The sequence below is a fragment of the Apteryx mantelli genome, chromosome 9, assembly GCF_036417845.1.
Source record: "Apteryx mantelli isolate bAptMan1 chromosome 9, bAptMan1.hap1, whole genome shotgun sequence".
In the NCBI taxonomy this organism is placed as follows: domain Eukaryota; kingdom Metazoa; phylum Chordata; class Aves; order Apterygiformes; family Apterygidae; genus Apteryx; species Apteryx mantelli.
Genome location: NC_089986.1, coordinates 9,604,659 through 9,618,744, shown reverse-complemented (window position 1 = coordinate 9,618,744; position 14,086 = coordinate 9,604,659). Strand labels below are relative to the sequence as shown.

Sequence of the window (14,086 nt, the reverse complement as noted above, 5' to 3'; positions counted from 1 at the left end):
CAGCCCTGTAGAGAGGGCCAGTGGGTTAAGAGATGAGATAACAAATTTTGCTAATCGCCTCTGCTGTCGCTTGCAACTCAGTCAACATAGCTGACTGCCATGTGCTTTCATTTCCTCAAATATGAGTAGTCAGGAATAATTCTTCACTCATTTCTTTAAGTATGGCAAAAAAAAAAAAAAACAGATCCAAAGTACTGGATACAGAGCATTTGGATACGTTGGAAATACTACCTCAAGGACCAGTGCAGACAGTTGATACCATTTTACTTCCAGGCAGCAGGGATTACAGAGAGGACTACAGCAGAACAGATCAGATGAGATAAATTTTCACAAATGCATCAGATTCCAGAAGTCCTGGATTAAATAGCGACAGTTCAGTGGGCTAAATCCATCCCAGTGAAACTGCACTGCCTTCATAAATTAACTGGGACCAAGACAGTTGAAACTACTGCACCAGATCTACTCAGTGGGAGCAAAATGTTCATGTACAAGGATGGAATTTAAGAACTCCTCCAATACGGCGTATCAGAGACACGAAGCCACGTACAATGCGTGCTGGTATACCACAATGAGCCTCAAAGGTATGCAGTAAATCAGCAAGAATAAAGTTGACTGTGTTTTTGCACTTCTTGTTTACACTCACGTTGCTAACACTATACAACCATTGCTGCATTGCAGCCAGCTTTGTTTTTGAATCAACCAATAATTGTCCAGTGAGAAACATTATTTTTGATATAAACTAATAGTAAACGGCATTTAGAACCAGCATTTGTCAATTCACTCCTCATTAAATGGTTTCTTCCTACAAAAAGAGTTTCATCTGTTTATGACCCATCTTACTAAGACTTCTCTTCTCTAAGCTCTCCTCGCAAAACTTACTCCAGACGTTAACAACAACAACAATTTAATCAATCACAATCTGCAAGGGCTTCTTAGGGACACATTCCACAGATCAAAGCAATTCCAATGAGAGGCCATGCTATTGTTCCCCCCTAGCCATAAGAGCTGGCAATTGTAATGAAAATATTTAACCTCTTCGTCACCAGAAGAAAAATTCACTTATTTGCTGTTGGTACAGAAAGAATAAACAATGTAAGACTCAGAAAACTACCACAAGGGGTGGGATGAGGGAGGATACAGGCATTGCAGCAAGTTCCCCCATACATATCTATGAGGCCCTCAGGTTTTCTAGACAATCTGAATCAACTGATATCAAAGAAAACCAGGTTTTGATGAAAGAGATACATCAAGAAAACTATGCTTTCTGTAAAGTGAGGGGATAATGGTGGACATAACAGAATAGGAACTCATAAAAGAGGGAGGTGATATACGTACTGCTGCATTCATCACAGGAGAGACCAGAACAATCACTTAAGAGCGTTTACCTGTGTAATAACGTCAGTGAAGTGAAAACAACCCTTCCTGTGAACAGCTGCTGAGCAGAACAGTGCCACACTGGGGCCCTGCTATATCGAAGCATTAAGTACAGATAAATGTTTTAATAAAAAGGTGTTATGTGAATATTATAAACAGAGGGAAGGGACAGAACTAATCAAAAAGCATCTATCAAGCTTTAAACTGCTGGAGGATAGTTGAGGGGCCAATTTAGCTTAAAATAAATGTTTCATTAATATGTACATTTATTTCCAAATACACATCAAAATTCCTAAGAATTACTTATTGCTTGGACAAACTTTAAAAACTAAAATGAAAAAGGAAAAAAAAACTCAGAAAAAGAAAACCCACAAGGAGCCCCAAAGCCAGACACAATGGTGAACAGAACCCAAGTACGCATGCAGACAGGGTCAGGAAGGGATTGTGCAAAAGCAGCTGTTCACAATACCTAAAAATAGCTTAGCATTCCTCCTTTTTGGTAAAGCTCCACCAGATGCCCCTGGTACCTTCTGGAAAAGAGAAAGAGACAATTAAAAATCCATCAAGTGAAACAAAAGTGAATCAGTCACAACTCCACACCTTCACCATTTCTGAGAGGCAAAACAGATCTGTTCATGATCCCTCTGTTAAATGACAGCCCTTACTGAGAAAGAATGCAAATTCTCTTCATTCACCTCTGACAAGGAGACTCGACTCATCGCTGCTTGCCACCCTTAAGGAGTGAGAAAGTAAGCCACCATCCGAATCCTTTCACTTTCCTCTACTAGCAATTAAGCAGAGCATGTCTAATGGTGACTGCTGTCCTGTTATCAAGATGGGACATGGAGTATCACTCAGACCTCCCACCACCGGATGCCTACAGTATTTCTTAATGACTAAAGCTAGAAAAAAAGAAAAAAAAGAAATTGGAATAAAAGATTCAATATTCCATAACAATTTTCAGTATGACCACTTCACTGTGATCCCTTAGCTCAGCTAATTTTCTTCTATCCAGAAAAAAAATCCCTGTCAGTCAGAATCTAAGCCTGCTTCCATTAATATCAATCCAAGTTATGACCATGCTCTGTTAGTATTAGAGAGTATGGAGGAAACCTGGCAAAACCCAAGCAACAGTTCAGGGGGGATTATTTTTTTTTTAATATAGTTAAACTACACATCAAGAGATAGTAACTTCCCACACATTCCACTGACACTCATTTTCAAGCATCAATTTCTCAGTTCCAAATAGCTCAGATTACTGGGTAAAATGATAGTAGCTGAACAAACGTATAAGTCAATGCACTCACTATTACATGTTGTCTATTTAAGCTGTTCATTAACATGCGTTATTAAATCAAATCACTAAATAACCTCTGTAGCTATAATGTCAACATGATTTATTATATAGTCTATAATGTCAGTGTAAGTGGTGAGGTTGTTAGGTGACTTTTTTTTTTTTTTTTTTGATAATATTGGGATACAACAGGTGGAGAGAAACCAGCCAAGAACCTGTCAGCCTAGGGAAAGTTCATGTTTGCCTCTGCTCTTCGGTAGGTGAAACGGTCACATATTTTGGGTGGTTCCCTTCACCACATAAATAAAGCTTTGGCCAAAGCAAACTGCTTGAATCATCAGTAAGGTCTTGTAGGCCATAGGAAATTTTTCCATTCTTAGAAAGAGCAGATGCCAACTAATACTCCTTGGCTGCACTTAAGAACAAAACCTATTATCCCTACAGATGAACCCTATGGAAAGGGAGTCAGGGATGCAATGCCAGCAATAAAAAAAATACATCATTTTCCTCAGTGAAGTGAAAAATAACAAAACATTCTTTTTTTTTTTTTTTAAATACTACTGGAATTTAACAAGTGGAAAGAGATTAGCCAAGCAATCTGTTCTTATTCTAAAATAGCAGCATCAAGATACAGTACAAACTGAGTATAAATACAAAAATATTATAATACACACATCCCCAAGATCAGAACTTCATAACTAAGAAATATTGTTTCCAATACTGGGAAGCTCCATTTGAATTTTGATGACTCCAAGCAGAATGTTAGGAAAGTCATTAAGACCAGAAGTCTCAAAGAAGCAGCATTCACATGGAGTGTTTCTATCACTGATAGCCTAACATTAAATGCTTCAGCTTGATTTTCCAAATTGCTGAATATTTCTAAACTAGAGCTGCAGATGCCCAATATTCCTGAAAAAATCAGGACCTAACAGTTTTTGCCTCAGTTTCTCCACCTCTCAGACAGCACTGAACATGTTCCTCATTCAGTTAGAATTCAAAATTCTTTTGTAACAGATGTGACACATGCAGCAAACGGGAGTCTGCACAATGCATCAGCTTTGGCATTAGATTCCGTTTGTGATGTTTCTCATACAAGGTGTCAGTTGTCCTATTTTACATTTCCATAATCTGCATCGACTGCTAAGTTTTTAAAACACAACTGTCATTGTATGATATCCGGGAACCCACCACTGCAGTAAATTTCATACTACTCTGTCCAGTGTTTTCAACAGGGCCTGAGGTATCACTATAGCACCAAGCTAAACCTCCACCCTGGGCTGAATACTACTGGGCAGTCATATACAACAGTCATATACTATAGCAGAGTGGCTGATTTCAAAATTCTGAAAAGTGAAATTCTCCAAAAAAAATCCATTTTGTTGATTTAGTTAAGGATTTTACCAGAGGGTGCTCCATAACTTGCTCTAGCAGACATTTCTGATGACTGAGCAGATGTCCCTGGTGCTGATCTGCTGCTGGCAGACACTGTAGCTCTACTTATGCCAATGGATTGAAGATCTGACCCTTGTTTTCTAATTAAATTGTGCCAGGATACATAACTGACATTTATTCCAAACACCTTTGGAAGCAAACAAGGATTTCTGCAGCAATGCACTGTGTTCTGCAAGCACGATGCCAAGGGAACCACAAGCTAAAACAGCAGCCTGGCCAAAAGAATTCTAAGACAGTACATCCAATGCCTTTGGCTTTACTGTATCATACACCATCAAAAGCTTGGCTTAAAAAAACAAAACTACAGTGTAGCATGTGCCAGACCCTTCATAAGACTGTTTCAGTGAAGGCCTGATGTTTCACATTGCTCAGAAGAAAACTTGGATAGTGAGTAAGAAGCAATAGTCATGGTAATCAAAATCCAGAGCTAACATATGAGGAATCCTATCTATGGCCCATGTTAGATGACAAAATCATCACCCGTACTGTATAGTCAGAACCTCTTCCACACCATGTGATCCAGTGCACCAGCGTATCCCTCCCCCCCTCCCCCCAAACACACACATCCTGCCCCTCTGCTACATCACAATTCACAAGAAGAAAAATAGCATCCACTGAACTAGTTCAATCAAAGGTGTACTCTGAACTGAACAACTATCAGTATATTTGTTTCTCCCTTTTGGACTTCTTCAGTCAAATCCTTACCCAGGAAAGGGTTTTCTGAGGCCTCATTTTAATCCCAGTTTACTTTAAAATTGAAAATTCCCAGGTCACTTTGGATGACCAATGCTGGAAGAAATTTACATACAAGGAACCCTGACATGATTTCTGCCCACCTGTCTCTAGTCAGAGATATCATCCTTCAAGAGTGCTAAATTCAGAACTATTGCTAAAACTAGACTAGGTTCTACGAGAACTTACAGTTAACAATGTGAAGGAAATGTAGTTATCACTCTTACAAGGAGAGGCAATTCTAAAATATAACAAACACCACCACCAACTCCAACCTGGGGGACATGTCATCTGCCTCACCATAACTCATCAGACAAAATATGAATAGTCATCCACCAGAAATAAATTAAGTCATCCGGGCACCAGGGCCTTCATCACCCAGGGGAATCACTGCTGTAGAATGAAAAACAGGAAATAGTCTGTCCCGCTCTGAGCAGCTATTTTAGGCCCTCTAACTGGCCAAAAGACACAGAGCTCACAGGAGAATGAACCAGAAGCAAACTCAGTGCCTTCCATATAGCTCAGATCAGAAGTCTTTAAGAGCTTTTCAAAGACACCAGACAAATCACAGAGAAACAGATGTTATGAAACACTGGTTATAAATTACTGTTAATATGCAGTGACATTATGGAAGAACAGTGAACAGGAAGTTTGTACGTATACATCCATGTGTGGGAGGGTGTAACACTGTCCGCAGGCAATGTCTGGATCTAGAATCCAGTATCAGTTTAAGCTGAGTTTTAAATCACAGGCCAGGCTGGGATTAAGGCTCGTGATTTAAATCCTAGGATGAAAAGAAATCCTGACACCTTGAGCTGAAACGTCACATAAAAAAAGCCTCAGAAGCTTCCAGCCAAATCTGAACCAAAACCAGTAAATCTACACTTCAAAGGCAGGTTGCTAAAAAGTATTTAGTTACATACAATATGTATACAATACGCGGAAGCATGTAGTAAAGAATCAGTAGAAGTGGGGCAATTACCTGCATCTTTGGGCAACAAGCTGCCTTTAAGAACTGGTCCTTTAGAGCTTGTGATTCAGCACAGAAGTGAAATTATATGATGCGTTGGGATCCAAGAACCTGAATCTGACAGCCAACCCCAAATACAAGCATGTTCAGTTCTGTCATTCAAAATTTGGTCTATATCCAAAATGCGTCATCTAAACAAGCAAAAGAGACCCAAGAACTGCCTGGGGTAGTCAGTTGGGAAACCACAAATCTCACCTCTATCACATGTCGTTTCAGATGCATATATACACACTGTCCTGTTTTCCGGTAATGCCTTTCAATGTGTTCCCTTCCAAATCCCAGAAACGTGTTCATGCACACATAGAGACCTCCTTCAGAATCCTAAAAGGAATGACACAAACAGTTACAGCAGAGAAGGAAGTGAACAGGATAGGAAGGGATCAGCAAGCAGAAAAATCAAAGAATTGCAGACCCTGCCTGCAATCAACCAAGAACTTAAAACATGACTTTCATAGCACAGAACAGCGTTTACATTATCAGCCCTCTAAGAACCTTCCACACCCTATCACAGCACATAGCAACTCATTGAAATGGGTTACTTTAAAGCTACAGACTAGTGAGTATCCAAACTGGAGGTCTAAAGTTGGTCTTGAAAAATTCCACTTGATTGCCCAATCCATGAGGGAACTGTAAGCATGGAAAATTGTAAGGCATAGAAACAATGAAGCATAAACATTTTTTTGAAATAGCAAAGCTTTTGGGGGCCACTTGATTGCAAGAATAACATTCCAAATTGGAAGCGGTGCAGAACTGGTGGTTCAGAACCGGATTCAGGCACAACTTCTGCTGTTGATCACAATCTTATCTGAGAAAAGTAGATCTCACAAGTGACCTCATGGCTCTTAGAACTGGGTAACAAGGAAATCGGCAAGTATTTGGGAAACATTTTTCAGTACCTATCAGAGATTTGCTCTACCCATGCAATCAGAGTGCTTGGAGGCAAGGGCACTACAAAGGAAATGTAAAGATACATATTCCTGGTATTGATTACAAAGGCTGACATTCTGGTAACATAACCTGGCAGGAGTCCCATTACTTTTTGCTCCCCCAAAAGCTGGGTGTTGATGGGTTTGCATCACTGCCAGACCTCTCCTACATCATTCAGACTGCCAGGAGGACATTCAGTCACATGGCCCATAGGTGTTGGATCAATTTTTCAAGCCCTCTTTAGTGCACATTGTTTTGAAGAGATGGTGCATAACAAAGAATGGGCTTTTTAGAAGCACTGTGACCTTCCTTCTATTGTGAACTTTTTTGTGCTGTTGGATGGTACAGAACACCCCATGTTCAATTCACCAAGAACAACATGAGCTGAACTCATCTATAGGCACCTTAGGGGAAAAAAAAAAAATCAGGATCTCCATAACAAGTCACCAATAGTTTCTAAAAGACATTTGTTAGGAACGTACATGCAATTATGTATTGATTGAGAATTGTTACAGCAACAATTGCATATAGAGGCAGATCCTATACAGCAAAAAACAGTGATCAAAACTGTAGTTAGGAAATGTAAACACCAAATTACTTTATAAACCATCTGATTAACCAAAGGTCACTCAAAGGCTCACAGAAGAGCGCAAGTCACCAGATGTATGCAAAACCAACAACTTTGACAGGGTACTTTCCCACACTGTGACACATAAAAGATACTTAAAAGTCAGGTATACCTTTCTCCAAAGTTTTGGAAGGCAGCAGTCTCTACTCTACTTCTGACCCCAGCCAGTCCCCTCTCTCAGAGTGAGCACAGAGCTGCCCATCCTGCCATGGCAGACATCACATGAATTAGGCTCTCTCCTATCCTGTGGACTGGAACAAGTAGCAGAGGACAGGCAGATCTCCACCACTTTCCTAACCAGCGCCTTATTCACAGGTCCCTTCTCTTCCAGAAAAGGAGGCTGAAGGGCTGATTGTGTTAAGCAGTTCTTGCTCATTTAAGAGCAGACACAAATCAGCTGAGGCCTGACAAGTCTCTCCTCTCCCAATACTGCCCCAAAAATCAGGTTTGAATGTGCCGCTCTAAACCCAGTTAATTCTCCCCAACTCTTTTTAAACACTGTACTGAGTATATTTACTGACTGTAAAACTTGAAGAAATCTGAACTTCAAGCTGACCTGCCACCTTCATCCATACATGAATGCTATTTTTTAAGACATGCTCATTTGTATCAACACTACTAAAGGACTGAAGAACTGGCTCTTAAACACCAGCAAATACTGGTACTTCTGCAGTGGCAAGCAGAAGCCACGGACCTGGAGAACAGAACAAGAACCAGCAGAGCTGGGAGAGGACAGGAAAGAAGGAGAGATCAGAGAACGATATTTGATTGCAAGACTAGAAAATATCCCAGTCTCTTCTGGTTTTCTTAATGTGAGCCAAAACAGATGAGCTCTGGCTTTTCAGATTTAGCTGAATGACAAACACATAATGAACCACGCAGCCCTTGCTTTACCTACCTCAAAAGGACAAAAAGTTGAACTGAGCATTTCAGGATTCAAATCTGTGAACTGAAGCAAGTGTTTAGAGTGTATGTCATTCAAACTTAACATATACCGTGAAGTCATTCAATCAGCATCTAGATATTACGATGGTCTCTCCACAGAGCAAATAATAAACTCTCTAGCCATCTCATTTCTGATCCACATAACACCCAAGATTCTATTTAAAAAACAATTCCTTTAAATTGGAAATCCTCTAAGCCTTCAGAACAAGGCCACTATCTACAATTGTGCTCAAAAGTAATAAAGCACTTAAAAGAAAATTCCACATCTGGTATTTAAAATGTACATAATATACAATAATGTTTAAAATACAGCCTGTGTATTTTAAACAAGTCCACACACTCTTACACAGATTTATCTAGTTTAAGGCCAGTAACACCTTGGCTCTCTGCTTTTACATCCTGTATTCCAAACCATCATGTATTATCTCTTTCTCTGAAAAAGTCAAGGATGTTTCCTCTACAAGAAAATCCTGTAGATATCCAGCCTATACTAAAAAAAAAAAAAAAACAACCTGTATTGTCAGTCTAGGGATCTCAGGAACTTTGTTTACAATTTTGTTTTCTTAGAGACCATTCTCTCTTTCTTTGGAGGGAACCCAAGACAGGACAGAACTTTTTTCTGATAAGCAGCCTATGACAACAATCTGACACTTTCAGTATACAAGCTAAATGTAGAATCTGAGTAAGTTGGTTGTGGTTACTAACAAAACAGTTATTTCTCCTGGAGAGAGCAAGCAGGCTATTCTTTCACCCAACCTGCAAAGAAGTGGACACAACATTCAAAAGCCTAAAAGGTCACAGCAAAACGGGGCAAAGGCTCTCCCCCATGTAAAAAAGCCACCCTTGCATAAGGCTGCAAAAAAGATTACACGCCTGTTTGGTGCTCAAAGCACACTTGACTGTGATCTAAGACAGGCTTTGTGCTGGTGAATTTAACTCAACTGAGAACACAACCAGTTCTGGAAGGAACAGTATTTCTACATAGCTGTAGCATGTAAATCTTTGTAACTGATGCTCATTTTAAAAGTGCGTGAATGTTTATGCTGGAGAAAGCTAACATATCCAAAGCACCAAAGACCCTATTTTATAGCAGAAAAATATAACCTCATGTCCTGAGAGACAGAAGTAGGAATTTTAGCATTTTCTTCTCTCTCGCCTCAGCATGTAGTGGGCTTAGTATGAAGTTTAGGACAGAGCAATATATGGACATTGTTTTCTCTTACTGCTCCAGTCTCAAGGCATTATTAGGACAGAAGCTTGTACTTACTGCTCCGGCTACAGGCCATAATCCCTACGCAGAAGGCCCATCCACTCAAGAGTAGACTGGTCTTCTTACCCTCCAAGCAGAAGAAAACATGATTGCTCTTCACTGCATTTCTTCCTGTTTTTTGCTGCTTAGATAGTCCCAGCCACAGTATGCCTAGTGCTTTATTAATAGGGAGACATACTGTCCACACCACAGAGGAAAGTATTTTAAAAAAAAAAAATCGGCTCTTTTTACTTATTTAGATAATATTTTATGCTTTGCAAAGCTAGGAGGAGGAAGCAAAGGGACAAGGAATCCACAGAGACAAAATGCTGGAATGAGACAGTCACTTCCTCCCAGGCCTTGAAGGGAAAAACAGAGCAAGGAAGCTGGTGGATGAGAGATCTGGCAAACACAAACACCAGTCCACAATGAAACTGAGTGAGATCAACATCTCACTTCACACAAGTTCATGGCACCAGACACCAAGAGCTTTCAAACACTACTAACCTGATCTAGATTTGAACTTATAACCTGTATCCCGTTACCAATCCCCAAGTCATTTAGTCCCCTCAGGGAAATATAGGGTTTAGCAGTTTCAGTTCCTGATGTGGCTCAGACAATAATGAATTTATAAAAGATCTATTGTGGTGATGTATATCTACTGACACAGCAAACAGTTACAGACTTGGGTGCAATGTCTGCAGCACAGCTGTTTGCTTTAGATCCACCAGAACAATGGTAAAATTTACTAATAAAGGTATCGGAGAAGGGAGTAAAATGGCAGCTCTAGTCTTCATGAGTCTCTATACCCCAAATATAAAGAATTAACAGTTTGTTCTTCCCATTAAAGATAATATAAAAAGTCCCAATAATGACAAAGGGTCGGTCACTGGAACCCCTGCATTCTGCAATATGTTCCCATAGAAATGTGTCCTGACAAAAGCAATGGCCATGCAGGCTCTATTCAGAGTGACTGTTCAACAGTAATCACCATTACTAATGTGGTGGTGGCCACAAGACTCCTGTTGTATAACCACAATCCAATCTTTAATGTATTTGAAAAGTTACAGGAACATTCCTAAAATACAAATATTGCACTGAAACCCACATTAGTGTAATTAAATGGCAGGCCTTTTATTTCAAGACTCTTCAAAAGGCTAAAAAAGAATAATGAGTTTCAGCTATGAATATTCGTCTGAACAACACACAATAATTTACCATGTAGAATAAAAAGAAAGCCTGTATCTCTCATGCACCAATACTACCTACAGCGAAACAGTGAGGAAAAAAACACAGCCAACTGACTGAATGCAAGAATACACAGAGGTTGCCTTGGCACAAGAGAGTCCACTTCCAAGCTTTCACCACAACAACTATAGTAATACTCCCTTCGGGGGGGGGGGGGGGAATCAACCTGCAAAGTGGATGCTGAAGACCAGGAATCTATCTAGTCACATTCAAAAGTACTATGGGGTTTGAATGCAGGCATAAGTCTGCTTTTTAGACAACTGTCCTCTTTCACCCAAAAGTGACAAGAAAGCAATGGCGAAAAAAGGAAAAGGAGAAAATGAATAGTAAGAAGAAGGTAAAACTGGGCATGCGGCAAAGAGGAGGAGAGGAGAGAACCAACAGAATCAGAAAAAAAGAACAGAACAAGACAGTCTTACACAAGTATTGGCATAAAAAAAATGTATAAACAGTGAAAACAAGCCATGAATTAAAGGAATTGGTGAAGGAGGAGAGACAGGAAAAGAAGAGCTGGGTCAAGCAGAAAAAGAAAGGAGAAACAATCTGGCAGGAGGAAAAAAAGAACAGGGCTTCCAGTAACTAGATTTCTAGCTACAAGTGAAAAATAAATCCCAGCCCCCTCCTCCCTTCATCCTTAAAAAAGGGGGGAAACAAATTTCAAAGTTACTATTTTATCACGTTGTGATAGCAGTATGCAAAATACTGAACAGCTTGAAGAAAGAAAACATCACTGAAATCAAAAATGTATCAGGATTCTGGGGTTCAGATGTTATGTGGAAAACTAGATAAAGTTATAACAACAAATATATCGGAGTTTTGCAAGGTTTAAAATCCTCAAGGTCTTGGGTTAAACGCTACTTACTAGGCATTATGCAGAATATTTTCCTAAGAGCATATTATTATTTCATGACTGCTTAACAAAGGTATCCGCTCTCTCCCTTGTAGCTTCTGATACTGGACACTCTCAGAGATGGGCACACGGACACAAGTCCAATCCAGTACAGCATTTCCAACATTTCATTTGAAGAAAAAAGCCACAAGGGCCAGCCAGACACCAAAATGAAACCAAACCATCATTCTAAGACATGGTTCTAGATGTCATTCATGTACACAAGCCCTACAGGACTCCAGACCAGGACACACATCATTCTGAAGCAGCATCGTGTACAAGTCACATTCACGGCAGCAACAAGGCTTCAAGGTAAGTGTGCAGATATGATGACAAAACTAACATGAGGTCATGGGGACTCGTGACCTACGCCAAGGAATAAAGAACTTACACCCAGCAATCAGCACTGTCTGTGATTGTATCATCCAGGTGCGATTTGTGTAGGTCACTGACAGAGACAGCTCAGATCCAACAGGGTTTATTAGCTCAAGCCTAGTACCACAACTCAAGCAGTGTGACCTGTACTGCTTCCATGGTACCTTAGATTTAGAGACAGTTTGATGAGTTTTGCACTGTGCAGAGTCCTAGCTGTACAGTTCTGTCGGTCACGAAGCCAACACTGTGTTTCCAGAACAGAAGAGGTCACAGGAAACCTAATGGCGCTCCACAGAGACTCAGCAGAGCTCCAGATGGGTTATGAGCTCATCTGCATCTCTCCAGCACTACAGGTACCTTACTATCAAAGTCTCACCACTACTCAAAAAATTCCAGCCCATCATTACTCTGGTAACAGCAAGTTAGCTAAAGTTCAGTCAGTCATGGAAATGGAGAGAAAGGCCAGTTAGATCCAGATTTAGATCAAACCCACAGAAGTGTACTATGCACACACACTCTGGTTGTTCTTCAAAGCTGCATGGTATTTTCTCCTTTGTGAACAACTGCAAGTACAAGCGTCACTGATTTAACAATTCTCTAGCTTTGGAAGACTGGAAATAGCAGTAATAATTAAGTTAACCCTAGTGTCCTAGTGTACTCCCAGCCTGCAATGAACTCACCCATCAGACTTCCCAGGATCGTCTTGGGATGTAGTGCTGCTCAGATTTTATGAATTAGTATCCATCACCAAACAGCAATTCACTGTATAAATAATTTGGAGTTATTTTGCAACTAGAACAAAATAATTTGCCAGGAATACTCAAGTTGCCTGGGTGTAGTCAATCCTCTTATTTTTATTTCCTCACTGCTGCTCCCATCCCATCAATATAAACAAGATACCTGCCTATCCTTCCCAATCAGAGGCCCAGTGACTTTCTAATTTTCTTCAAGGAATATTGGCCAAAGGAACAGCCAGATAGGATATACTTCCTGCTAGAAAATTACATACAGCATGGTCACTGATGTCCATTACCCACTGCAAACTCTCAAGGATTTCAGTCTCAACTGTACTGTCTGATAAACAGCAGAGCATTAGCACAGTTTAGCCTTTGGGAATTGTCCTAACATAACCACTACAAACTTCCCAAGCCACAAAAATGAAGTTAGCAAGATCCACACAGGAAGTTTTTGTCAGCAGCAAGATTTTCCAGCAGTGTGAGGCCAAGCTTTAAGCTGCTCAAACAAACACAATCCTGTAATCTACAGAAACCAGACTGCTTGGTCCCATAGCTGTGTTGGACTCATGACCTACGCTGTAGTTGTAACATCCAATGCCCTTTCTGTACTCCAGTTTATATCCCTTTTCTGGCAATCATCTCTCCCTCTGATATGTCTGGTCTTAAACGATCAGAGGTTTTGGGGAAAGGGATCCCATTTAAATGTGGAATTTCCCACTGACTCCTGTACTTCTGTATAGATAACAAGCTCCGCAGTGGACAAAAGATTATGTAAATACAATCTTTCTGCTTCCCACGTTCTGCTGAACAATACAAAGTCAAGTTCAGCTGCCAACAAAGGAAGAGAGGTCGCAGCAGACAAAATAACAGAGAGAAGAAACCTGCATCAGAGCAGCACAGATACAGGAAAGAAAACCATCACCAGAAGGGACTGTGCATCAGGTCCCAAGAATGAGAAGTACAGGATTTGATCATTCAATTTGTCAGAAAGTGGTAGGCTAGTACAGCTTCTGGGGCCAGTCACTAGAGGGAGCAATACTCACACCAGGCCTTGCTTGTATTTTGTAGGCTGCCTTCCTTCCCTTCTGAATTCCAGTATAAAGAATCAAAGGTTAATTGGAGTAGAAGCCCTCATCAGGGAAACACAGTTTTTCTAGAAGCCACCAAAAAAAGAGAGTAATTAAAAATTAAGTCATATAAAGGCAC

At 40.3% G+C, this 14,086-nt stretch overlaps 1 protein-coding gene across 1 annotated transcript in view; it reads right to left on the bottom strand.

Annotated features, from left to right (window-relative positions):
- USP13 (ubiquitin specific peptidase 13) overlaps positions 1-14,086 on the bottom strand; it is a 54,495-nt gene that overhangs the window by 37,120 nt on the left and 3,289 nt on the right. Inside the window, exons 2-3 of the mRNA XM_067301642.1 lie at positions 6,078-6,203; positions 1,844-1,904 (exon numbers count right to left, since the gene is read on the bottom strand). Coding sequence (XP_067157743.1) covers positions 1,844-1,904; positions 6,078-6,203 — 187 coding nt within the window. The remainder of the gene's footprint in view (positions 1-1,843; positions 1,905-6,077; positions 6,204-14,086) is intronic.